This window comes from Nelumbo lutea, chromosome 8 (genome assembly GCF_056320005.1).
Source record: "Nelumbo lutea isolate HS-2025 chromosome 8, American lotus-T2T, whole genome shotgun sequence".
NCBI lineage: Eukaryota > Viridiplantae > Streptophyta > Magnoliopsida > Proteales > Nelumbonaceae > Nelumbo > Nelumbo lutea.
The window spans coordinates 13,048,961-13,076,891 of NC_142691.1; the positions used below are offsets into that span (position 1 = coordinate 13,048,961).

General features: G+C 38.7%; 1 protein-coding gene and 1 long non-coding RNA gene across 2 annotated transcripts; one reads left to right on the top strand and one right to left on the bottom strand.

The window, feature by feature from the left end:
• Positions 1-5,833: 5,833 nt before the first annotated feature.
• LOC148842798 (uncharacterized) lies at positions 5,834-7,130 on the top strand. The gene is made up of 2 exons (XR_016103664.1): positions 5,834-5,974; positions 6,060-7,130. It is a non-coding gene; the product is annotated as an uncharacterized LOC148842798 (long non-coding RNA).
• Positions 7,131-15,887: 8,757 nt separating this feature from the next.
• LOC148842799 (putative indole-3-pyruvate monooxygenase YUCCA4) lies at positions 15,888-18,807 on the bottom strand. Its single transcript, XM_088957029.1, has 4 exons — positions 17,812-18,807; positions 17,427-17,675; positions 17,215-17,337; positions 15,888-16,417 (listed from the first exon to the last, which is right to left on the bottom strand). The coding sequence occupies exons 1-4, from the start codon at positions 18,442-18,444 to the stop codon at positions 16,196-16,198; spliced, it is 1,227 nt and encodes a 408-aa protein (XP_088813155.1). The 5' UTR covers positions 18,445-18,807; the 3' UTR covers positions 15,888-16,195.
• Between the last annotated feature and the right edge of the window lie 9,124 nt (positions 18,808-27,931).

The window sequence follows — 27,931 nt, forward strand, 5'->3', positions numbered from 1 at the left end:
ATTCAAATCAGATAGTCGAATTGTCAACCCAAAAATCGATGGCTAAAACAGTTCAGTTTCTGGGTCATTTTTTAAAGCCATACTTGGAATCAAACCAATGCCTATTCATTCAGCACTCCCAAATCATACCAATGTATTGTAATATGCCTATTTCAAAAATTTTTATTGGTTTTCTGATTTTATTTTTCTAAATCCTCATCTATGCTACAATACTTCTTTGTATTTTACTAGATTTCTCCCACTTGTTATTGTTCCCATCCATACAAACCTATAAAAATCTTATTAGATGGAGAACCAATAAGACCCCCTTAATCTAATTAAAACCATATTAAAATCCTGTGTGCAACAACCAAAGTTCAAACTTCAAAATTGGGTTATTCATTTGAAAGACAAGAATCTTTACCACTATACCATATTGCCATAACTTGTTAAATCGCCATAAATTTAAAGTTTTATAACTTTTAAGACACTTGATTATTACAATTTGTTATTTCAGAGAATTAACGAATTAATGGGGGTTATATCAATTTCCTAAGTTATGCATGCATATTTTAATTATTCTACCATTTAGAGTTTATTCATTTTCTTTAATGTATGCATCTCTTAAATTTGTCTTTCAAATATTTTTTAAATGTTAGTAGTTACATTGAATTAGGGGTGATTATTTTTAGCCTGGCCCAACCCAACCTGCAAATTTATACTCTTGGGCCTATGTTTTCTGATCAGGGACCACATCAAGCATAGAAAATTTATGGCCCGGGATTGGGCCCAATTTGTTAGACCTGCCTTTAATATATTTATATGTATTTATAATATATATATGTATATACATGTATATGTGTCCATATGTCAACTATTAAAGTTCTAATCCTCCATGAATACCTCAAACTTTTTTAAGCCTATCAACGACCATCTTTGAGTCACCTTTGACTCGAACTTTTGAAGATTCTAATTCCCTTGCAACCAAAACACTTCATCTAGCTTCCATTGTGCTTCTTCACCATTGTTTCCAAGTTCAGTTTTAAAATTTGCTTCTCTTGATTCCATTTTAATTTCTATGAATTCTGTAGTCTGAATTGCCTGTTTAAAAAAAAAAAAAGAGTCAGTCATTTGGACAATAGGCCAATTATATTACTTGTATGTGTCTAAATGACTTGGAATCACAGGTCATTTTCTCCATTTGAAAATGAATTGGTCTGTGATTCCAAGTCAATCATTTTAATTATGAATTTTTTTTGGTTAAAATGATCATTTTCTTATTTACATAAAAATAAAAGAATATGGGTAAATGCACTTATCCGATAAATGTTTCTCAAAAAAAATTTACCCAGGTAACTGCATTTACTTGGATAAATAACTTACCGAAAAGCAAACAAGGCCTAAAAGTAAATACTTTGATATTTGTTCATTGTCTCCATTTGAACTAACACTTAGTAGTGATTACCAAGGTAGGCAATTCCTCATAAGAAATCATGGATTTTATGGCTAACACTTGATTAACCTGTTCTAGGCCTATTATATTTCCAGCTTCTATGTTTATTCTGTGGACTCTATAAAAGCATAGAGGCCCACAAATGGTTTTTTCCGAACCCAATTCTCTAGTTTTTAAAATTCTTTATCCAAGCCCCATAAGTTTTTTTTTCATGGTTGTTAGTTTAAAAATAATTGTATCTACAAGTACACAAGTATTTTCTTAATATATACTTTCTTTGGTAATATATTTCCTTCACACTAAATCCACCCAAATATTATATCTGAGTTCTGTTGGTGTTTTCCACTCTAAATTGGTGAAATTAGCTTTGTTTATATCGTGGGCATATTTAAGATCAAGCCCATCTATCCCATAATGTTTTGAATTTTGTCAACATTACCCCTAATTTCTTTGGTAAAAGAAAATAGCTCATCACATATTGGGCCATAATTGAAGATACGGTTTTCATGTAAACTTGGTTTCCTCTCCACTCTTTCTCTTCTAATTCTTTGAATCTTGGTTAATTTCATTGGCATCCCTCATATTTCTAAAAGCATTTCATTTACCTCCTAATAGAATTGTGTGTATGCGTGTGTTTTTTTTTTTTTTTTATTTTGATTGTAGTGATAAATATACCTTATTAAACATGAAAGTAAGCAAACTCTTATGTGATTGGTTGAGATCTTGATAAAGTGCAACCAATGTTAGTAAATGCATAATATGTTGAACTCTGAATTCAATTTAGACACCGTCAAATTATATTAGGCGTCTGTTTGGCATTGTTTCTGTTGCTTTAGAAAATGGTGACACATCAATGCCATGTCGGAAAAAAAAATGGTGCTCCAGAAAATGACTGTTTGTTGGGAACCGTTTTTTCATAAAAAATAGTGCTTTATGCCATACTTTAGAAATTGGGAAGGCATGGTTTGAAGTAACGCCGAATTTGGCATTTCCTGGAGCTGCAGCTCGTTGCTACCAATAGGGATATGAGGTGGCAGTGATAGGGACATGATGTGGCACTGTATAATAGGTACCAGTGCTGAAAATGTTTCTTCGAGCATTGGTACCAAACAAAAAACGTTGTTGTTACTCCAGGAAACGTTCTATCTAACACTAACGTTTCTAAACAAAAAAAAGGTACTGTTTTCTCAGAAACTATGTTTCGAACCCACACATCAGCAGCACCGTTTTATCTACAACATCGATGCCAAACATATACTAGATTGTGCAATTAACACAGAACACACACACAATTATATTCCATTGGTGGAGAAAACTACAATTGAGTTGGTTTCACAGCCCGCTGGACAGCCATCGCGTTCAGCTAATCAGAATTCATTCATTGCACCATACAGCAAAAAACTTGTTTGGTTGATTGCAATGGTAAATAAAGAGAAGAATATATTTATAAAATATGAAGCAATAAAAGTAAATAAACTTTAATATAATTAGTCGAGATATTAATTTATTCTGCAGTAAATATTAATGAATGCAATTTGTTTCCTTCCATACTGTAGGATCCTTTGGGTCCTGCCACGTCATTTGCTTGTTTTGGTTGATAATAAGATCAAACAAACTTATTCTTTCTTATCATTTGGGTCCTGCCACGTCTACATGATAATGATGTGAATTATTGTTCACAGAATTGATAAAACAAAGGGAACATATAAATATGAACCACATGCTTTAAAACGTGCATCACTTGCCACTTGTCAAAAGAAAAAAAGTTTTCTTTCACATCTATACATCTATTAGAAAAGCTCCAAAATCAATGCTTACATAAAACGGGTAGTTAGAATAATCGGATCTTGATCTCTTTTTCAATTGTAAAGCATTCTTTACTCGGACCCAGTCAATGATGTGTTCTAATTCCAGGTTTATGATGAGTTCTGATTTCTGGGTCCACCCAGAAATTCTTCAATTCTTCAATTCGGGGCAACCCGACTTGCTCCCTTTGAAACTAGTCGTTGGATTTTGGAATTCTGGTATGGGGTTACTACTTACTAGGGTTGGGAAAGGTGCAGTTGGGCTGGACCGGCCAGAAGTGCATAAAGCCCAGCTTATGTTGGAGCAGTCCTCAATTGACTCTAGAAGATTACAGGCCCAATACATGGCTTATCATGGCACTCTGGGTTTCCTGAAAATATATCTAAGGACATGCCTGAGTGTCATGACCTAGACAAGTCACTTGTTCCTATGGAGCCATAAGCTTTAATAAATAGTTCTGCACGTTAACGGGCTAGGCCGATATTGGGCCCATCTCATGCAGTCCGAGTCTTTCCAGTAGTGGGCTGAATACTTTTAAACAAGGATCCATTTTTTGATGGGCGAGGTCCAAAACCATCCATTTCATACTTGGGTCCTGTCTCCATGCACATGATGGGCTTTGGGCACTATTGTCACATTGTCAGACTGGGACTGGAGCATGTGGTTGAATCAGCAGTGACCCAATGAGCTTTCTGGGTCCTGGTTATTTAACAGTTTTCATGGACTGAACGATTCAACAACCCTGTCAACTGATAACACCGTGACCCAGTCAGCTCTTCTGTTTTCTGTCAGGTCCAACTAATTTTACATCAAAATTAAATTTGAAATAATGCTTTTTTAAGATTGTGATTGTAACACCCATTGCCACGTGTAATTGGGTTTGGGGTAAGTTTAATGAGTCAAAATTTCTAAGAACCGGGCAACCCAAAACTGTTTTGTGTGGCTGCCACTGATCCACTGTCTGGTCTGGCCGACCCCGACAACACTGGCCGAACCGACCCTGGGCCTGGACTGAAAATAAGGAAACGGAGAACGAAAAAAATAGGTGGAAAAACAAAAACATGTGGTGGAACTGCACCAGCTTTATGGATTGGTACATTCACGGGATAATATTAAGGCTATATATAAATATCTTAAACCATGAATCGGATTTCCCTGCGTGAAGGATAAACATTGAATTTTTGAAATGCCACGTGCTAAACTTGACAGATGGAATGATGTTGAGGTGGCAGGACATGTAGACCCCATTGGCCCCACCAAATCAGTTATTTCTATAGAATGTTGAACTAACTTAAGCTCCATTTGAAAATAGTGCAAATATCGGTTCAATGTATATATGCATTCTGATTCAATTTTGCTAATGTTTGGTAAAAATATATTTATGTCTTAGACAATGATATCAAATACAAAGCAAATTTTGCACTTATAACAAAAAGTTGTTTGACAAGAATACAAAATTAAACCAATTTTGTATTTGCATGGACTAGAGTATACTCTAAACATTTGTATTTGCACTCTATCTATACGCTTCCCAAACGGAGCCTTTTAATAACTTGACCACGTGGAGTTAATCCGTTTTAATTGGGAGCTGGAGTAGCAACACTACTAGAGCTATAAGAACATCCATGACACACACAGAGAGAGAAAGAGGACGAAGCCCACAGACCCGTTTGTAAACCAAAGTGTCTGTTGTGTAGTGTCCTCGTAACATCGTAGCGGATGTAAATACATTGCCCAAAAAGGTCCACACGTCCTACCATCCGAGGGGACTGATTTGCCACCTGTCCCACATTTGGAAGAACCCGACTGACCATCGCATAGGTCCTACCTAGTAGATCAGCGTTTGGCTGACAGGTAAGGTGCAGTTCGAATCCTCTACGGAACTGGCACGATGCTGCTGGGCCAACTCTGATATCCCACGTCAGCCAGATGCATGAGACCCACGCATACGGAGCTGGCACGAATCATGATGATTGGCCCAGTTATGCGAGTGGCCAGGACAGTAGAAGATCGGAACTCGGTAAGGAAGAAATCACAGGAAATGAAAAACCCAGAAACACAGATCGAAAGAGATGAAGTATCGTGAGATGGCTTTTCTTATGTACAGAGAAGAGAAGAAAAAGCGTAGTAGTAGTAGTTGTAATTAGTTATTGGCTTCTTGGCCGGCCGTCGGTGCCGACGAGGACCAGCATTCATCTGGGTTGGGGTAATGGGCAAAGCCCAAAGGCAGCAGCAGCCATTGATAGTTTAGGATTGGAATAATCTGTTGCGTGCCGTTGAGTTTTGTGAAAGGTAGGAAGAAAAGGGAAAGGGTGAGGGAGTGGGAATTGGACCCAGCTGGGCAGAAGCAGAAACAGAAGAAGAACCCAAAACAAGAGAATTCGGGGGGAAGCTGGACTGATCGTAAGTTCCAAAAAGCAAAACAATATAAAATCCAGAAACAACACGAAGCTTAGAGACTGATACAAGAAATGACAAGAATGACAATGTGGGAGCTAGACGAGGCGCGTTTTGGGTTGGGGGTGGGCCTTAGCTTGTAAAGACAAACACTTTCACTCACCCATCTTATCTCTTTCTTCTCTCTCTTCTCTGTGTGTGTGTGTGTCTCTGTGGATGATGAAGCGAGCGAGCGCATGCATGCAAGCAAAGCAATATAAGCTGAAGGATACATCACCAAAACTGTGCTTGACTGAAGCTAAGCTCTGGAGCTGGGCTGGCTGGTCATCGTCAGGTAAGGTACACTACTACAACAACTACTATAACAATTTTTTTCTAGCGTGACGACACGTCGAGCCAATTCCGATAGCATATGCTGGTTCAGGCTGCAGAAGTAACAGCAGCAGCAGCAGCAGTAGTAGCAGAACTGGATATTGGGGTTTGCATCGGTTGCATGGCAAAGTGGCGTCAAGTGAATTTAGGCATCAGACAAACAGAAACACCCTTCTTCTTCACAAACCATGCAATCTGCCCCTCTCCTCTGCCTCGGCCACAGCCACTCCTCCATCCCACCGGAACGCGTGCAAGCTTGGAAGCGTATGATGGGGATATCGCATTTAATGCTCCTTTATCTCATCTCTTGGACTTATCTCAGCCAGCTCTCGGCGGCAGACAGATAGAGATAGTAAGAGAGAGAGAGGGAGGGAGGGAGAGAGAGAGAGAGAGAGAGAGAGAGAGAGAGAGAGAGAGAGAGCGGTGGTTGAATCATCTCATCTGGAGGGCCTGAGGGGGGAGGGTGCAGGGTGGGAGACTCCAAATTTCAGCAGCTGTCAAGTGTCAATCCGTTCTGAACGCGTACGGTTATCTATGGAAGTCCGCCACAGCCCCATCATTGTCCCAATAATCAGTCCGAGAGCGAGAGACGACGACTTACAGTGAGCAGCTTAATAAGCTTTTTTTACCCATGCAACCCCAAGAAACAGACGAACCAACAAACGTCACTGATCACTCTCCTCCTCCCTTCCATTCATCCCAACTCCCAACTGAACTAACGTGCGCCACTGGGTTAGCTGGCATGAACCATGCGTGCTTGTGTATTTGGTGAGAGGGTTGATAAATATGGAATGGAATGGATCATACCCCCCTCATCATCTCAGACCCGGAGTGAATAGTCAGGCCTCGTTCAAGTAATGCGTTTTATTATCTGGTCAAATTGCAGTGTGGGTGCAGTGTTGCATGCTTCGATGCTTATTTGGGTGAAGACTTTAACGGGAGATTTTAACGTTTTTGGTGGGTGGATAAATAATAAATAGAGTATCATTTACCTAAGCATTAATTCTCTTCCGCCTCGTATCTGAGTTTGGGTACGCAAATGTTTTTTTTTGGATAATTTTGTTTCATTCAAGTGTTGATAATTTTTTATATAGAGGAGATGAGTATCATTTATTCAAATAAATTGATTATTTAAAAAAACATAAATTTTTAGAAAATCTCACATAAATCTTAAAAAAGAAACATATAAGTAGTACCTTGATAAAAAAGAACCAAAATTCTAATAACCGACTTTCCTCATTAGACAGATAATTTCAATGAAACCTATTATACCAACATTTAAACATGAGAAATTGGTCAATTACTCCGATTGGCTAATTCAACCCCTATAAGATGCGGACAAACAAACGAGGCCTCAATACTGAAAAGTGATAAGGAAATTCTAGGCCGATGCCGGTGCCATTGTGCCAAGGACCATCAACTTAGACTGGTCCCTGGCAACACGACATTTCTTGGTAAATCCCCCAAAACACGCTTGGAATTGGAATCTGCGGCCAACAATTCCTTAAGGCACGTTCTGGGCGGTTACCAAAGAATGGGCTTCTCATCTGAATGACTCGACTCCACTTATCATTTCTGCCATACCAAGGAATCAGGTACCAGCCCTACATCAGCCACATATAGGGGACCTCTCTGCCTCACTTACTACTACATATTGATCACTTCACCAGTCTACATCACTTCTCTACCAATGCCTCTAATTAGCTCCAACTTTCAACATTTTATTAAAAAAACTCATCATTTTAGACTAAAAGTTCTAAAGCTAATAAATATAGATTGAGGGGGGTTGGGAAGCTAATAAACAAGGATGGGGCCGAAATACAAAGTTCAATATAAAAGGGAATTGTGGGGAATTTGAAAGTATAGGGGGACCATGGCTCCCCTCCACCCCTGGCTCGGCCCCTGCATGTGACCAACTCCATATGGTTGGGATAGTGCTTGGATAATGATGATGATGAACCCTAGCTTTCACACAAAAGTTGAATATGACAATTTATAAACTTGTTATTATTTCATTAGAGAAAATCTATAATATCAGAAAAGGGTTCGACTATAATATGGGAAAGATATCGTATGTGATTTTTTTGACCAACCAATTAGTATCATAAATGTGATAGCTAATTAGGTGTTATTTATCAAAATTCATGGGTGGGTTTTGATTGATCAAAACTCTTCCTATACTATATCTTTCCCGTATCATAGATTTTCCCATCGGAAAAACATGATACCGGAAAAGACATTAACCGATCAAAACTCACCTTGATTGGTGACTACTTTTATGATGCCGTTTCTCCCGGGTATCATTTGTTTCCAGCATCATAGTTGAACCCATTTTATTAATATAACATTCTTCGTAACTTTCAACTGACTGATCACTATAATTTTTAACGGTTATGGTGCCATTCTTTCTTCTAGTAACCCTTTATGACTATGCATGTAACACATTGAGAATATTGTGCCATTTTGGGTGGTTCATTCAGTTATCAATCAAACTAAATACATACACAATTATGAATGTGTGGTAGGGGTGTCAATTGGACTAGATTTGGTGCAATCCAATCCTGTCCAGTGTGAGTCCATTACAAATGGACCTGGTCCAATCCAGTTCAATGAATATTTTGTATCAGTTCAGAGACTGTCCAATCTGTTCAAATTCCTATTAATTTAGATTGATTTCAACTCAAATAAGGTCCATTGACACTTATGTTTTTATCTTCTATCAATGGATCAGATAATGGCTCAATCCAATATAAATTAGTTATGAATGGACCAGGTCCAATCCAGTTCAATGAATATTTTGTATCAGTTCAGAGACTGTTCAATCTGTTCAAATTCCTATTAATTTAGATTGATTTCAACTCAAATAAGGTCCATTGACACTTATGTTTTTATCTTCTATCAATGGATCAGATAATGGCTCAATCCAATGTCTCCAAATTCAACATGTCTTGTTCGTCCATCCAATCCATCCAAATTAGTTTGGATTTGGACAGAATGTAACCCAAAACCGATCCATTGACACCCACACATAAAAGAAATTAAGACTAAATGCATTTGTAAGAAGCATAATTCAAATACTAAAAGTAAATCTATATTCTTGAACATTTTTCAAGGATGATGATGCCGTCCTTGACAGTACAACTCAGTCTTGGGTGAAAACTGTTGGATTGTGACTTTTAATCTCAGAGATGTAACACACGTGTATTGATGAGGCCTTGCTTTTATGAATCACATCCTTAGATTTTGAGACAAAAGATTCCATTTCAACAGTCTTTGTACATTATCATGAAATCTTAAATGTGCTTTCTCGTTTTTGAAGAAAGATCCTCTAAGTCTGTAATTTTATCAATTTCCTAAATGTGCTTTCAAACTAAGTCTAATCTGCATCATCTGATGAACCTAATTTAATTAACATTTAGCGACACGCTCTACTAAGGCTGTATTTCGTTGCAATGCCAATAAATTTGCACTGATGCAAAACAGATTTGAGTGTAAATCCTGATTAAATTTTGTTTCAAATTTTAGCTTATTTTGTTTGGTTGAAGTATAAATGAAATAAAAGAAAAGAGAGATATCACAAGCCTAACCTCATCAAGTATGAATTGAATTTGTAACAATTTTTTCAAAGGTTTTAAGAACCCAATTGGATATGGAACCGATTTTTTCCTTTGGTTCTTGGTTTGTGGTTCAGCCATCTGGTTCGAACAGGTCAAAATGGTTGATTTCAAATTCCATTATTTATTGCATCTTGACCATTTGATTGGGATATTAGGTTAGGCATTTTTATATTAGGGAGGAGAGAGTGAGAAGGGTTGATGAAGAAGAAGAAGAATAAGAAGAAGAAGAAGAAGAAAAGAGTAACTCCGACCTAATTAATTCCTTTCTCTTCCACACCAATCGATCAATCTTCTTGTTTATAACTTTAAACCATGAACCATTACTCAAGTTGAATGGTTCGATGGTTCAATTGTTCGTATCAGCAATTTTGTTGGAGGGAGATTCAAAATTTCAAGAATCTCTCTCCTCCCTCTCTTATTTTTTAGTTTTATCTTTTCCTCTCCCCACTCTTGAAATATATGGGAAAACTTCTTATCCCACATTGTTTGGGAAAGGAGTAGAGGTAGAGTATATCTATAGTTTTGTTCACCATATGGGTTGGGTCAGGGTGTGTGTGAGGGTGTGGGTATGCGTATGAGCGTGTGATGCATCGGATCGGGTTTGCTTTTATCGGTTTAATAATTTTGACTTTTGAATTTAAATTTTAAACAATTTTCTTTTTCTTTTTTCGCGTCTCTTCTTTTCTTGGTCTCTTTGAACAGGTGCACTGTTCTAAAAAGGTCCCTGTCTAAAAGGACACCTCTGTGTCCATTCGGGTCTGAGAACACTCTATAGAAAGAGTGTTGGTCGACCTAGTCTTCATACAACAACACACCAACATTTTTGAAATTCTTCTTTTTTGTCTTCTCTGCAAATTTGAGCATCACCTCTCTATGGTTCGTGGAGGTCTAGTAAGCGAGTTTACACTTACCGCTACCAGTGGCCTGTGGGTTATTTTATCTTGGTGACCGGTTTGCGATCACTCGGTTGCATCGTAGCGGGTAAATGCGGTTTTAAGGAGAGTGACCAAGTGGCACGACTTAACCCTCATTTTCTCAGTTTCACAGTTTTACAACACCACACTCTGCAAGTTTTCGATTTGGAAAGTGATTACCGATAAGTTTCATTTGCCTTCTTTATTATTTTTCAACAAATTTGTTGATAAAGTCAATGATTTTTTAAGAAAAATCTGGGCCATGCATAGGATAAACGAAACTTGATAGGTGTGTAGTTTTCGGATTAAGCGGTTCATCCACCCAGGTGAATGATGTTTTCATTTGCCTTCTTTATTATTTTCGAACAAATTTGTTGACCAAGTCAATGATTTTTTAAGAACAATCTGGGCCATGCATAGGATAAATGAAACTTGATAAGTGAGTAGTTTTCGGATTAAGCGGTTCATCCACCCAGGTGAATGATGTTTTGAAAACCATGCATGCATGCTTTCTTCCATAGATCTATGGCATTGGTTTGGGCCTTTCCATAGATCTTCCATATCATTTGTTTGTGACTTGACTAATGGTGTACGTAGAGATATTGGATTAATTATGAATAATTAGGCTTTAGTTTGCATAGTCAGGAAAATATATCCAATTATTTTCGAGTAATTTTGAGGCATGGGAAAAGAAGAAAAGACACCATTTTCACAGGCAATTACAATTATATTTGGAGAAGACATGAGTCAATAATTCACTTGCATAAATGATAGGTTAGATAAAAAATTCAGAATAATTAAATGCTCACTTGGGAGAAGCCATGAATGAACTCTCTAGCATAAGTGATTAGCTTGGTTTCATGCAAGATAACGCTTAGGCTTGGAATGGTGACAATGTATGTGGCACTACACCACTGACCACTCACATCAACATCACCCATTAGGAAGAGTTGTGAGGTACGACTCACATGGGTGAACCTAATACCATTGCAAGAAGCGTATGAATGTGTGGGTGAATGGGTATATGCATGCTATCATGCAAATTTGCTTATATGGTATAGGGATAGCCAAGAAGCTAAAATGTGATTTGGACCAAAATAGCTTTTCACTTCTTAGATTCTTTGAATCATTCAAATAAAATGGAGTGGATTATTTCCTTTTGAAACTAAGCGGAGGTTTGGCAAGAAAGGTGGTAGGAAAAGCCCTTCAATGGCAGAAATGCTTACTACATGTACATATATATAGCAAGTGCATGCATGGTTGAAGACATAGTTGCATGCATTTTGTAAGCATTTATGAAATGGGAAACTACAGTAACTAGTAGACAACAATTAGTGACTGTCATATATATATATATATAGGCTATGACCTAAAAATATGGTAAAGTTTAGATTTGAATCCCAATGATCAAATCATCAATAGAATATATATATCTGAACCATTATAAGGAGGAAGCCTATCAGCCTAAGTGCACACAGAGATTCAATGTTTGTGAATGTGGTGAAAGGAATTTTTGAGAGCTATCTGAATTCTGCAATCTGTACTACCCCAATAGGAATTGCCCATTTTGCAGTTGTTTGCATGTTAGTCAGTGTTCATGCGATGAGGCTAACATGTGCCACAAACAAGAGCTCTGACTGAGTCACGCAAGTTTCCAAAACAATATTGTCACGGAAGAGTCCAAAATACATGCGGTGTAAACGTGGTTTCAAGTGTCTACAGCAGACCCACAATCCCTAGCTTTTGGCATAGTGATAGATTAGACAAGTCATCAACTCACCCATTTCAAGAAAATTAAGAGAGGAGATGGGACTATGACATTTTTCCTCAATCGATCAATGAAAAGCAAAGATATGGGCAAATGAGAGCTTCGAATTGCCATTTCTACAGGTTGAAAGAAGCTTGGCCAAGTTCATGAGATACTGACCGCACGGGAAGCTTTCAGGCTTCTCAAGTACAATATCTCTTGAAACTAGCTAATTCAATACGACACTAACCAAAGACTAGTTTTTGTTTGCTGTAGTACTACTACATCATCTTGTGCCTTCCTAGCTTGGAATGTTGAAATGCAGCTATATATGGTGCAGCGGCCAATTGATGATGAGATTAGGCACTTTTGGTTGCAATGCAAAAGAATTTATTAGTTTTTATGCATGTCCCTTCCACAACACACAAAATGGGGAAGACTCGGTATAATCTTCTTTAGCATATATACTACATGAATGATTTAAAACTTCGTCACGTATCTTTGACCAGTTTTAATTTGGGGGTTGGCAGGCCTAAGACCTACACCGACCTATTTTGTAAATAAAAAAAAAATAAGGACTTTCATAAGAGTATAAAGTACTCATACACCCATTCAGGAGATTCAGAGTGTATCAATGCTTTGAACATTTTTATATATGTATCATTTTCTTGTGTGTCTGTCTGTCTATTTGTATGTATGTATGTATGTATATAGAGATTGGTTTCCTTTTAGGTTAATGGTTTGGGACCCTAAAGCTAAAAGAACCCTCCCCACCCTCTGTTTCAACACTTTCCAACCTTTACTTCTTGATGCAAACAAGGTTGAAAACCTTGACATACGCCCAACATAGGCCTTCTATATGGGATTCTTTCGTACGGATTTGGGCACCTCATGAAAAAAAATAAAAAAATAAAATAAAACTTCAATAAAAAATGAGTTATGGAGCTGATGCGGATTGTAGGAGTAAGCATATAATGGATAACTCCATAATTTCATGAACGTTCTAAATTAGATATTGTATCCCTCCACATTGTAGAAACAAGTATAGTAGAGCTACCATGCGAGCTTCACTCATCAACCTGATTAAGAAATCTATATTTTGATCACGATTTCTTGCTAAACCCACAAAAAAAAAAAAAAAAAAAATTGCTACGACTTTTACATTAAGTCTGCTTTACTTAATTTTTACTAATTCACATTTTAGGGATTATATTTTCATGCTTAACATGCTGTATTTATCATCAATTCAACCAATCAAGTCTGTTACGTTGCTGCAGATAGATCTAGTGGTGTGAATGCACCACAGGTTTTGTCACTTAAGTTCCACTTAACAATTTGGCGAATTCTCATCCAATTCTATTATCAAGAAGACTCTAACCCATCTACGGTTTTCCTAGGCAGGCTGAAGTTCAGTGAAAACCCTAAAACCTAATTTCGTCCTTTACGTGGAAAGAAGGTCATTCCATCATTCATCTAGCTCATATGATGACTGCTGGCATTATGCTAAAGACCCATTCTGGCCGATAAACCCGCCACTTGCAACCCTTTCTGTGTCTAAATTCTGCGTTTCAAGCTCTCATTAGCTAGGCAACGTCGTCTTTGACCCATCAACTCCCTGAAAGCTATCGACTTTCTTCACCAGTTGATTTGAACATTTTTTTATCTGTTCACTAATATTTTCCAAATAATAAAAATAATAAATTCTACCTACTATTATTATTATTATTATTATTATTATTATTTTGAATTTATTATCTCGATTAATTGCATTTGAACCTAGAAATCTAGAATTTCATCATCAAAAAATGTAAAATCAAATACTTAGAGTCATTACGAAGGCTTCCCTGGGTTGGTTAAGTAGCTTATCCACCCTTGAGAAGAGTATGGTTCATGATTCTAGAAAAATTGTTTTCTATGGGATCCATTACATTAACACCCAAACATGGGATATCGGTCAATTACCCAATTAACTATTTTATCCCCTACAAAATACTAATTAATAAATAAGGCCTAATGATTAAGTAAAACCATTTCTCAAACCATGAAAACAATGCTAACCCGGTTCTTACTTTTTAGAACCAACTATCCTGACTCGGTTCACATTTGGGGTGGTCTAGATACCGTCACCATAAGTGATAAATCCATAACTACTCAACCAAATACACTATGAAACAGGTAGAAAAGGCAATTTGTCCCATCCCCGTGAGGTCCTGCCATGCCCTACCCCAATCGAGGTTTGGGGAAAACCCAAAACTCTGGGGGTTGGGAATGATATTTGTCCACCCCGCCTTGATTCCAGCCCTGACCTTGTAACTATATTTTATAACATAATACACATAAAATTATTAATATATGACAATGTATATTATATTATATTATATTATTATATTATAATATAGTATAATATAATAGTCAATAAGATGTTATTTATCAAAATTCATGGATAAGTTTTGATTGATCAAACCTCTTTTCATATCATATCTTTTCTATATCATTGATTTTCTCAATTTATAAAATACAAAATAAGAATGATTAGAACGGGTGGAATAAAGTCGAGGATCCCTAATCCCTACGGAGACGAAAATAGGTTTAAGATTTTTAATCCCTCTGGAATTCGGGGGAGAGATGGGGCGGGAAATTTCAATTCGGGGTCGGTACGGGACAGGCAAAACGTGGCCCCGCCCCGCCCCGCCCCATTGGCATTATCAAAAACAGGACGGGGTCGACCGTCGAGTCAGGCAGATAGGACTCAAGCAACAAATAAGCAAAGCAGGTCCCCCACGGGTGGCCATGGTTAGGGCCACAGCTGTCAAGTGTCAGCCCTCGGATCCTTATCTGAAAAACGTCTGATATGCAGATATCGAGAAATTCGGAGCCCGTAGGGTGGGTGTTGACTGTTAATAGCCCAAGTTGGGCTATAAATATATAGAGTTTGAACTAATAGAGGCGAGCGTGAGGTAGGCTTCATCATGAGATTTGCAGCACACTTCAGAGTTCAGATCCACATAGATTTTTATGCGCACGCGTCCAGTGATGGTGCCACCATGTCCCATGTTACAGTTGGGAACCCTCCCTAACTGTTTTAACCGCTTTCCAAAAGACGAATCTAGCCCTGCTGGATTGATTGCCAATTTTAGCCCGTTGAAAAGGGCTTTGTCACACTCACACTCACACAACCAACGCCAAGTGCCAACACGTTGATGAGTTGATCCCCTCCCCCGTTCCACAGTTTTAGCAAAACCGAGGATTTTATTTTTTATTTTTATGTTTATTCCTCCTCCCTCCCTGTACGTCCATCGCCAAAAGGCGTAAATAACTAAACATCCCAACTTTGACCCAAACGTTGACCCATAACCACATTCCATGTCACATCAATACACCAATGGGTAGCTTGGTCACTTCGCATCTTCCCTCCCCCCACCCGGGTTTGGACTATGGAAATCCGAAAACGTTACGTGTTGTTCTCTCTTAACTTGCTCACCGACCCAGCCCATTCAACTGGGCCCATCAATCAACGGGCAACCCTTTTTGCTTTGATGGGACATGCTCACTTCATCCGGCAATCGTAGCCGTCAAAAATAAAACAACTGAAGACTGAAGAGTGAAGAGAGAAATTTTTCTCTATTTGCAAATTAATATATTACAGAGAGTAAAGCCAACAAAAATACATAATTTATCATGAACATCGCAAGGAGGAAAGCAGGAGAGATCTCCTCCAAAGCAAAATTGGGTAATAATTTACAAAAAAGAAAGGAAAATAAAAAAAGAGGAAAAACAAGGATGTGATCCGATGGAAATTGGTTAAGATCCGAGGACTGAATCCGTTTGAACCGCCCGAACCCGAATAGTAGCGGATCTCAATCTAATCCCGTGTGTATAGAGTGAGTGAGACAAACCCAAGAGTTCAATCTTATGGCTTCCCAAGTAGGATAATATGGGTGTTGCAGCTACTGTTGACGTCCTTAATGGGCCTCCACCGAGCAGCGATGTCTTTAGCGATTTTAACGGCGTCTGATGACGTTCCCAAGATGCCTCGCCTCGTAAATCCCACGCTATACAATCTGTTCTCTCCTTTCCAGCCGTTAGGAAACGGCGTTTTCGGCATCCCTTGTTCCGTAAAGAAATCGCTGCTCTGTCAAATTAGCAGCAAGAAGGATTTTTACTCAGGTTACACAAGTAACGAACTTTCAAATATATTCACGTAAACCTCATCTAAAGCCTAAGCAAACCAACTTCTCAAATCGAAATCTCTAAAGAAACCCTCAGCAGTAGAAAGTAGAAATTAGACACAGAGGTTCAGGTTGATATTCTCCTGGTGGGGGTGAACCCATTTGTTTATTATTTCTTCTTTAGTTAGAAGGAATAAGAAGGAGATCCTTTGCGAGAAGCATCTGGGCCATAAACTACAACAACCCAGGTTTTGATATTCAAATAAATCTCTCTTTCTCTCTCCACACAGAACAAAAATTCCATAAAAGCAACACATCAGCGGAGCTCCACGGAGTACTGGTTTTCTTAGTACAAAGTGGATTTGGCTTTTTTCTGCGAAAGAGAAAAGAGACACTTTGTAGGTTGTGCTTCCAGTAGGTTTCCTAACCTTCCCAAAATTGTTTTAGATGTACACATTATGATGCTTTAGATTAGTTGAGCATGGAAAGTTTTGCCACAAAACCCAATATTTTCATGAAAGTAACGCATCAGAATTCAGAACTGCGTAAAAAATTTCAGTTTGTAGGACAAACGTCACAACCCCACAACACAGTCTACAGAACCCATTTGATTTTTTCTAGAAGATAGGAAAGAGGCGCTTTGGCATAGATAGGCTATTTGTGTGTAAGCGTGATAGCGATGGGAGAGTCGATAAAAAGATGAGAGAAAACGAAGATGTAATATGAGAAAAAAGTTGGAGCCATGCTATATGCTGCTAACCTTGAGCCAAGAAGGGACATTGCTCTTATAGCCTGTCGCTAAGATTATGGAGTCGAACTCCTTCTCTTGTCCATTGACGAACTTGGCTCCTGTTCTCGTTATCTCTCTCACACCCTCCATCACCTGCAACACCAAAACAAACTGGTTAGCTAAAGACACGCAATATGAAGCTCGAGCTTTGACGTGAAAAACCAGGAAATATCTCGGTTTACCTTGATTTTTCCCGCTTTGATTTCTGATAGAGCTCCGACGTCCAGTACTGGAGTCTTCCCCGTCGCGTTCTTGAGCTCAATTGGACCGGTTTTGGGTCGTCGGAGGCCTAATCGGTCAGTGTTGCCTATGATGATGTTTGATGCTAGTAGGAGAAACTTGTCTACCAGCCTTAAGGGAAGCCATTTCAGAAGAGCCATGGCTATTCCAAAGGTTGATAATCCGAACATCTCTCTCGGTAAAACATGCACCTGAACCGACAAATTTCATTGAAAAAGGACGAATTGAAATCAGATAAACCCATATGAGCAGTTGAAGTATTGAACTCGAAGAGTCCAGTTTCATGGAACACCGAAGATATGAGATGGAAAGGATTCGGAAACTTACAGTGCTTCTAACTACCATATGAGGGACTGCATGGTGACTGACTAGATCTAAACTGACTTCCATGCCGGAATTGCCACACCCAACTACCAAAACCTTTTGGTTTTGAAAATCTGCACCAGATTTATAGTCACTTGAATGCATAACAGGGCCGCGGAACTTGTCAATCCCTGAAATTTCAGGAATTACAGGCTCTGCGTTCTCCCCGGTAGCGACGATGAGCCACCGGGAGAAGTACTCGATGTCCTGGGTTCGAACCCTCCAGAGTCCACAACTCGAGTCGAACTCAGCCGTTGTGACCCACTGTCGGAACCTGGGCTTGATAGAAAACTTGGCAGCGTATGACTCAATGTAAGAGATGAAATGTTGCCTCGACGGGTACTCTGGGAAGTCCTCCGGGAAGCCCAATAAAGGGAGCTCACAGAACTGTTTGGGAAGGTGAAGCATTAATCGATCGTTAGTCCTGTACTGCCAAAGAGAAGCTATGCAATCGCTCTTCTCTAGCAGAACGGAAGGGACACCGTGCTGGGATAAGCAAGCGGCGACAGCTAGACCCGAAGGGCCTGCACCGACGATGATGGGTCCGAGAACCCAAGCACATTTCATCTGTGGCTCGTTTGCTTTGCAAGAACCCATTCAAAAGCTCCCCTGTTTGCTCACTCAGGAAACCTCTGTTCTCCCCTGTTTCCAGGTAATGCGTTCGTTCCTTGTTTCCAACTTTGTATTGGGTATCGAAGGAGGGGAGAAGTTACGGATTATTTAAGAGGGGGAGAGTATGTTTGAATGAAACACAGGTGTCTGGAGACGTGGAGCGAAAGATGAATGGAGTAACGAAACTTTAGCGTATCTCAGAGCAGAAAATATAGAGGGAGGGCCTTCATCATAACTGATGAGTAGGGGAGAGAGAGAAAGGAAGGTTAATGAGGCGTGAAGGTTAAGAAAACGATTCGGTTCTCTTTCTCAAGGCTCCTCTTCAGACTCAGTGAGAGGGATGTGGACATGGGCAAAGAGATGGTATAAATATGTAAATCCTGCGGTGTTTATTATCAGAACAAATAAATAAAATAAGCAAAAGAATTGTTTATTAATTAATTTCTCTTTTTCTCTCACCAATTTTTTTGTGTAAGAGCGTTGGGCGGGTGGTACCGTTATAGTGACTGGTGAAGGCTGCACACTTGAAATTATGGACCGATGGTGAGACTAAGATGCCAGGTCATATGACACGTAAACTGTTCCATGATAGGAGACAGACGGTGAAGCAGATCGTATAATATATACGATAGACACCAACAACACACACTCTCTCTCTCCCCCTCTCTCTCTCTCTTAATGTGTACTGTATTACTCTTATCTCACACAACAGAATTTATCTCCTGCTATTCACCTTTCATATTGTCTATACAAAGCAATAGTCACATACACAGGCACATACAATCTCCCATTGGAAACCAAATATCATCCATTACTATTCATATTCATTCCCGGGGTTATTTTGTTGCCTCCAACTCTGCAACTTAAAAGTACAGGGATTGCATCCAACTAACCTTTTCGACACTTAGGAGAGTACGACTCCTCTATTATACCGAACTGGGTCTTTCACCTTCTCGGTCTCTCTCTCTCTCAAGGCATGCTTATATATGTAAGCTCACGATATCAAAGGACATATATTGATGGTGAACTGATCATCTGAAGCAACTTCACTGAGCAAAAATGGGTTACTTTTAGATTTGAGTGGTTTAGAGTGAAATTTGGTGAGAAAATCTAATGAAAAACTTGGTTAATTTCAAGTAATATAATGATGGGTAACTGTATCTGTATGAATGGTTTGTATGGAAACCCAATTAGGGGCTAGGTCTTAATAATAACAAACAGTTACAGAGTTAATCTTGGGATATTACCCAAAATAGCTAGTCTCGGGCAAGAAATGGGGCAGCACCCCTTATCATGCAAAGCAGAGCGCACGCGTAGCAAAATAAATGTGACACGGTATCCCCTAATGCGTGCATTGCGCACCCAATTGCAGTATAGAGTAGAGCAGCATAAACAAAAAAACAAATAGGATGGGTGGATAGGACGTCGTCTCGATCGTCTCTACTCTGTCTGTCTATCTATCATCTGGTGCTGGTGCTGGGTGATCGGGTCCTTTTGTTCTTCTTCTTCTTCTGCTGGTGGCTGGGTCTGTGGACTCTCTGGACTCTGGGCTGGACTCTGGAGGGTGGGTTACTGAGATTTACTTCTCTCTCTCAGTTGGGTTGGAGCCTGGAGGGAGTAAATGCCGATTTGCCGTGGGATGTCTGGAGCCCAAGTAAAAGATCTTTTCGCCACCCGAGGCCTCCAAACCCTACGGTACGTGACAACAATCACTCACGAGATCTTTTTCATTTTACGATTTTACCCCTCTATCACGTCTCCGTGTTTTGTGTGTAACCGTGTATGGTATGTATATATAGGACTATATGAGAGAGAGAGATTGCAGAGGAGCTGAGAGAAAGAGAGCGTGTTGTACGGATAGCTTTCCCACTGTCAAAAATATAGAGAGGGGAGGACGGAGGGGGAGTCAGGTTGACGTCACGGTGCACCCGACCGGACGGAAGGACGAGGTCACGTGACCTCAGCCATCGTCACCCCTGCAAGTCACGTGTCTCTGACACGATTGAATCTCGATATGCATATTTGCCTCTGTTGGTGGTGAGGGTGGGGGGCGGGGGGCGCGGGGAGGGGGGAGGGGGGAGGGGGGCACGTACGGTCACAAGTGTAGGGCCCACGGTTCTAAAATGACCAAAACAGCCCCCTATCATTCGGCGTTGATTGCTAGGAGTGGATGGGGTTTGGCGGTGGGTGGGTGGGTCAGACTGTCTCAATGGATGGTGCAGGGTATTCTCGTCATTAAGACCCTGAGAATTAGGTTTGCCAGGTATTCTTCTGCGGTGAGACCGTGAGAAAGATGCATATATGTACGTACGTAAGCAAGTATAAAAATCTAATCGGGTCTGGGCGTGGTTGCTATTTTTAACCAATTAAGGAAATGGACCAGAGTTTCGTTAACTTGACGTTTAGCTTGGCTCATAAGTAAGAACTCCAGAACTCAGAACCTCAGAAGATTTTCATTCTCCAATGAAACATTTATTTTCCATTAATTAATTAATTAATTAATTCCTTGTCAAATCAATGGATTAGGTTAATTAATAACGATTGGTCTCGCCATCTCATCCTCGTCTTTTTCATTAAAAGGAATGCATCATCGCCTTCATCATGAGCTGGTTGGAATGAATGCGATGGCTCATTTTTTATTGTTTTCATTTCATCACACAACTCGCAAGATTTGCATGTCAGATGATGCAAGCTGGGAAGTTGTATTTTGACATTTGGCAGCTGAGGTGGCAAGCAAAAGTGGTCGACCACTCAGCCTTTGCTTATTATAATTTGCCAGCTGGCTAATTTTGAGCTCTATTATAAAACACAGGGAATTGTTATGGTGAACGCAGACCGTAAGCTTTGCTCGTTGAATAACTCTTCCTTGAAAACAGGAGTGTTGTGTTGCTCGATTTCCTTCACCGAAGAAGGGGTGTGATTTTGCTGGCTCCTAAATGTTCTCCACCTGTGTCTGTGCTACTGAACCCAACCATGATGATTAATTGCTTCTCTAGCAGCTGCACTAGCTTCAGAATTGCCTATAGTGGTGCTCTCAATATCTCATGCTAGAATTCTTGCTTCTGAGTCTCTCTAGCCACGCATCATCTATTTCTTATAGGATTGACGTCGATCTGCATGGATCGAAGTCGGAGTTGATCATCAGTGGGTGGCATGTGGTCGTCCACTTCACCATCCTTTGTTTCCTTGCTCTTGTTGTTTCATCTTTCCTGGTTTACATCAATGACGTCGTAGCCTTCAATGAACTCCACTACAGTTTGTCAAGGCAAGATCATTCCCTCTCTTTTTTTTCTCCTCCACATCTCAAGAAGCTGGCTGGCTTCCCCTTAAGTCCCATCGAGTTAGGACATTGACAATTTGGTTAACGAATTCGCATTTGATTTGCAGGGTTGGAGCTCCTGAGAATATGTTCCACGCATTCAAGCTCATTCCCACAAACCCTACATTTGGCCATTTGGGTGGGCCCACTTGCATTCCCTGATAGCTTAGATATTTCTTTCTTGGGAGCTTACAGAGTAGTAGTACTTCACAGAATTAGTGCACTCTCACTTAATTTGACAAACCCTAATATATTCATAATATATCATCATCTCAAAAATAGAAAAAAAAAGAGTCACAGTTGTTTTCTTGTTTAAAATATTAACCCTATGAATTGATAAGCACAATAGGGTGCTCATAACTTGATCAGTATTCATTGTATCATCACTCCTATCAAAAGCAAAGAACGTTTTCTGGTTGAAAGGGGAAAAAGAAAGAAAGGATGAAGTAATTTAAAGAACATGGATTTGATGTCAACAAGGACACCATATGTGGGTTGCAGATCCCAAAAAAGCCTAATCTAGATATGCTTGGTTCATCCCTCTACATTACAGAAAATCCTTGTGGATCTGCATTGTCACCTTTCCACATAACACAATGGGGGTTTTTTGTATTAAAAAAAATTAAATAATGTTTGAGATCAGGGTAATATTATTGGCACTCATCTTTTTGGATTTTACCTCTCTTATCAATACAAGGAGCAATGCAATTTACTAAAAGCAGTTAAATTACTGTTATAGTTGGATAATAACCTCATCAAGGGGATGTAGGCAACTGATATTGGTCATATATCACACATTAGATGGTGATGTGGAGGAATTTGGGTCTGATGGAAAACTGATTATTGTGAACAAATCAAAACCCAACAGCTCTGCAATAACTGTGTGGAGATCCGGGTTCATGAGAACATGGGAGGAGGGCTTTGTGTCCTCTCTCCATTAACCATCTTCAATTTAAAAACATTGCAGAAAAGATGAGCACAAAAGCAACAGAGGGGGATTGAAATGCCAGCTATAGCTCCAGCGAAGTGGAAAGATGACAACAACAAATGTTCAAGCAATGAAACAGACAACTTCGTCGTGTTTGTATCTCTCACAGCTCTAGTGTCCAACTGTCGATCGCTTGAGCTGCAATGATACAACCCTTCATGTTTCTACTCAGTTGACATTGGAAAAAAACACTCAACATACATGTCGATGGACACAGTCTGTGATTGCAAGACTTTTAATATTAGTATGGCTACAAGTTGGGTCGGGTTAAGTCGGGTTGAGGTCAATTCAAACCAAACTGAGCTGTTGAATCCCCAATCAGGCCAATCGTTTGGTTCGGATTGGCCTGAACTTCTCTACTTTCCTTTTGCCAAATGTTCCTAAGCTATTTTCTAGATTCAAGGGTTGAGATCAATTCATTGTTGCACGTAAAAGGACGTGAATCATAATTATGATGCTTTAAAAAATTTACATCTAAATTTAAATTTATTGCCAATAATTTTAGAACTATTTGCAATTAATCATGGCTTTACATTTTATTAGGCTCAATTTGGAAGGGTTACAAATGCAAATATGTTAAGTGCAAAACCTTGTATTTTGTATTGTTTTGTATGTATTTGTGCTTTTATGGAAAATGGGAAGGAAAAAATGAAAATTAAAACTTAGTGCTGGACGGCTAGTAGCTTAGTAAATTATTAAAATAGAAATACAAGTTATTATCTAATATATATTATTTATTATTTATAATATTATACAGCCTAATACTTACATCATACATGCATACATTTAAGGATTTATTGTTACAATATATTTAAAAATTCCAATCTTGGCTCAAAAAATTCCAATATATTGTTACATCTAATATTATTATTAATATATATTATTTATTATCTCGTGCCAAGTATATTTAAAAACTCCAATCGTGGCTCAAAAAGTGATCAGCTTAATACTTACATCATACATGCATACATTTAAGGATTTATTGTTACAATATTTATGAAGTTAAATTGGATTTGGGTTAACTAAGGCCTCAGCCCTAACCCAACTCAAAATTAAGGCAGATTCAAATCTTTCAATCCTATTCCAAACTAGATTTTTTCCGGGTTGAGTTCGGGTTAGCCTAGCCCAAATTGCACCTTTTGTCAGTGTAGGCCTTGGTGGCAGACATACACCTATCAAAGTGATTGTAACTTTTATTTTCCTTGAATTCGACCCAAGCATAGATAGTTTGGCTAGGGCTTCGACCCAAGCATAGATAGTTTGGCTAGGGCTATCAATAGACTGGATATTGGTCCAACCCGATTCAGTCCAATATGAGTCCATTCCAAATAGATCGCGTTCAATCCAATTCGGTGAATACTTTAAATCATTCTTGATTTATCAAATTTAATGCCTAGACCATCTAATCTTTTAAATTGGTTCTAGCTTAGATTGGGTCCAACCCAAACCTGGTCTATTGACACCCGTAGTCTTATCTTTTGTTAATGAATTGAATGTTAGTTCAACCTGACCCAATCCAATATAAATCCATTAAAGATGAATCGGATTCAATCCAATCCAATAAATACTTTGGACCATTAAGTCTGGATTGGTCCAATTCATATATCTTATTGGTCAGCTCAAATTCGTTTAAATCGATTTTAATTTTAATTCTAAACAAAATCCAACCCAAATCCAATCCATTGACACCCCTAAGTTTGGCCATGACACACTGCCCTAATGACAAACCCTTTCGTGAAATTCAATACCTGGCCATCTATTTTAGGACTCGTTTAGTTAACTTTCAAAAACTCTTTTCTAGTTGATTGGGGAACAAATGGCTGGAATAGTATTTGGTCGGGCTTTGAACTTTATATTTTTATTTGAGATTAATGAGGAAAAGTTATTTTGCACTTTGGCAAGATTTGACAAGAAAGAATTTTTTTTAAATATTATATAACGAACAAATATATGATGCTTTTATAGCAAATAATAACATTATATGCCATTTAATATTATATTATATTTCAAAATATTTATTCCACAATATATATGGTTATTGAATTCTAAGTTTTGTCATTATTAAATTATTCCACAGATAAGATTATATGGCAATGGAATGGGTGGTGGCATTGGAGAAAATGCCAAAAAATCGTTGGATAAGGTGGAGTTGGAGAAGATGAATGTGGGGCCAAAGCTCGGGCTTGGGTTGATCTAGGAGAGCTCTTGAAGCCTTGATGAACTTATCTGTGGAGTGATGAAGGAGGTCGAGAACAAAAAGAGATAGAGAAATGCATGCTGGTGCAAGTGGCACTTAAGACTGCATTTGGCATTCCTTATTTTAAGGATTTATCTCCCTATTGAATACTGAGTTTTTAATTGTAAAAATGAGATATTTCCTTAAAATAAGGAATGCCAAATACAGCCTTAGAGAGCCAAAGTTGGAGAATGTTATTACCTTCACTGCTGTTGGAACTGTTGGGACATGCCTTCAAATGATGGTTGAACGGGCTATATGGAAGGGATAGAGGAATAGATGAAAGCAAGAATTTAGAAAATTTTGGTTGTTTATTCCCTTTTCTTCACTATTTTAAATTGAAATGAAATGAAAAAAAAAAGTTTAACAAAAGCTAATAGCTTCCACCTAGTCATAAAGGAAAGCCTTGAGACTAGAAAGCTTCTATTTCAAACACAAGTGGTATACTACCTTCTTAAAATTAAAAAAAGAGTATTTTGAGAGTAGTTATTTTCACTATGAAATTAAAACTTTCTTTCTCAAACATATCTATTGACTCTCTCACAAAAAAAAAAAAAAAAGAGTAATTAAATCCACTTTCAAAAGTAAAAGTGACAACATAAACATGCTAATTTAAAACATACAATTTAAATATGCTAACCAATCACAAGTGAACATGCCTGTGTTCTAAACACTGGCATGTGGGCTCCATGGGTACGATGTGTTCACTCATGATTGGCTACGTAGCAAGTGATATACAATCAAGTGAGAAGGAGATTCTGAATGAAAAGTAAACCCCACTTCAAAAGATGTAAGATCTATATTAAAAAATATAAAGGATAAGTGAACTGTAATCCACCTCAGAAATCTAAATTCCAACCCCCTCTTAGTCTACTAGTAGCTCCCCCACCCCCCCACCCCTATAAAATGTATCATACCCGTAAATTTAGCATCAATCCACGGGTAGGATTCAGCCTACCCCTAAAAATCCTAGCTCCACCCTAGGGGTAGACTGAACTATGAAAACCCCAATTTTTTTATGAATTCAAATGAAATATACTAGGTAAATAAATAGAGAACCTCAAATAAAATAGAAAAAATAGGTTATTATTTAGGAATAAAGAAACAAGGAGTGTCAAACCAAGTAAATGAGAAATAATAGAAGCGTACTTGGTATGGCGGTAATTACCTAGTATTGGCACAAGCTTGAGACTCTGCTCCACCGGTATCATACACATGTTCAACTTTGATGGGATGTAAATATTGTTAGTATGAAATTCGGATGAGGTAGCTAGGTACACTCAATAAGCACACTAGTGGAACAGGTGTTGGCAAAATGTTCATGTACTTGTTCAGTGTGCAACCGAATGTGCCTACCAGATCAGTCTCTTGTTGGTTGGTCTTTGAACAGGGGACCCGACTATATGTGAAGTTGATGGATATTAGTTAAACAACAATCAACCTAATATAGCGTCTACTATTAATTAAAGAGCTCACAACCTCTTTAATAATTCATTCATCAAGAACATACCCTTAACATTTTGTTTCTCTCTCTCTTTTCCCAATCAACATGACTTAAAAGACAAAAGCAATAAGGGTCCATTTGGTTCGCAGGGTCAAGAGCCAACCGTTTGATTGGGTGAACATTTTCATTTCTGGTGGAATGATATTCTTTCATTTGAAGAAATGGTCATTTCCTCTCCCTCTCCTTCTCCCTTTTCCTACTTTGGGAATGCGAATCCAGTTAATTCTGATTCTTGCTTGAACCAAACAGGCAGGAGGAATAGACTATTCCAATTTCGATTCCAATGAATTTTAATTCCCATTTTAACTGCAAATCAAACGAACCCTAAATCAGGCAAAGTTGGGGAGTCTATTTTGAAGTCTATTTCAACCTTAAGTCCTTAACCTCTATCTCCCACCCATCACTTCACATTGATTTGAATGGGCTCCACACGTGAGGCCGGCGGACCCTCTTCATTCCCAGCCAAAGAAAGCTGCAAGCTTTTCTAGTCAATGATTTCAGATGATCCAAGCCACCCAAACAGGATTTTTTTTGGGGGGGTTTCCTCCTAGCTTGTTTTCCTTTTGCATGGAAATTCACAAAAAGGTCAAACATGGATCATGAACAGCAATATGAAATGCATGGAAGTGTTAATAATCAGTAGGCTTATTCGGCCATGGTGAAGTGAACTCCACAAGTATTACACACTATGCTAGCACAATTGCAGGTCAGTGGGTTAGCAGGAGAAGCCATGAATTTCATTTTGGACGCAAGTCTTTGCCGTATCAGAACATAGACAGATTCGCTGCAAAGGCCTTGCTTGTGGATGAGGATGGGAATGGGGTGGCTTCTTATTGAAAGATCAGATGGAATGTTTTCAGAAAGCCTCATTTCTTTGGAAATTGAGACCAAAAATCTTGTTTCCATTTAGTTTAATGAAATACTCATCGATTGTGTACATATAAAGACCAAACCCCCCTTTTTTTTTTCTTCTGATGATCAGAAAGAAATTTGTTTGGAAACGTTTTCGACTTTCGACCACTGAAAGCTGAGCAAAAGTTTCAGAGATATGTACACTAGCTAGGACAACAGAGGCTTAAGAGGGATCCTCGATGACCCACAATAACCTGCAAAGAGATCTTCCAGTATCATTCATCGTCGTTTTGCCCCAAAAGAATATATGCATTACAACGATAGCATTGGATAACCATATTTTTCTGGGCTGAATTATTGCAGCAGGAGTTTCAGAATGATGGAAATATTCCTATATAGCTTCACTAGCTTGAGATTCTAGTGACAAACCCCGAAAGTGTGTGGTGGGATCTTGACATTCCTTGTTCTTGGACAATGATATTCTGCAATCAACTTGAACACCTCTATCATTGCAATAACTATGCGTCCGGAATTCAATTCTCTATCCAATCTTGTCAAGTCTTTTGTTCAGGT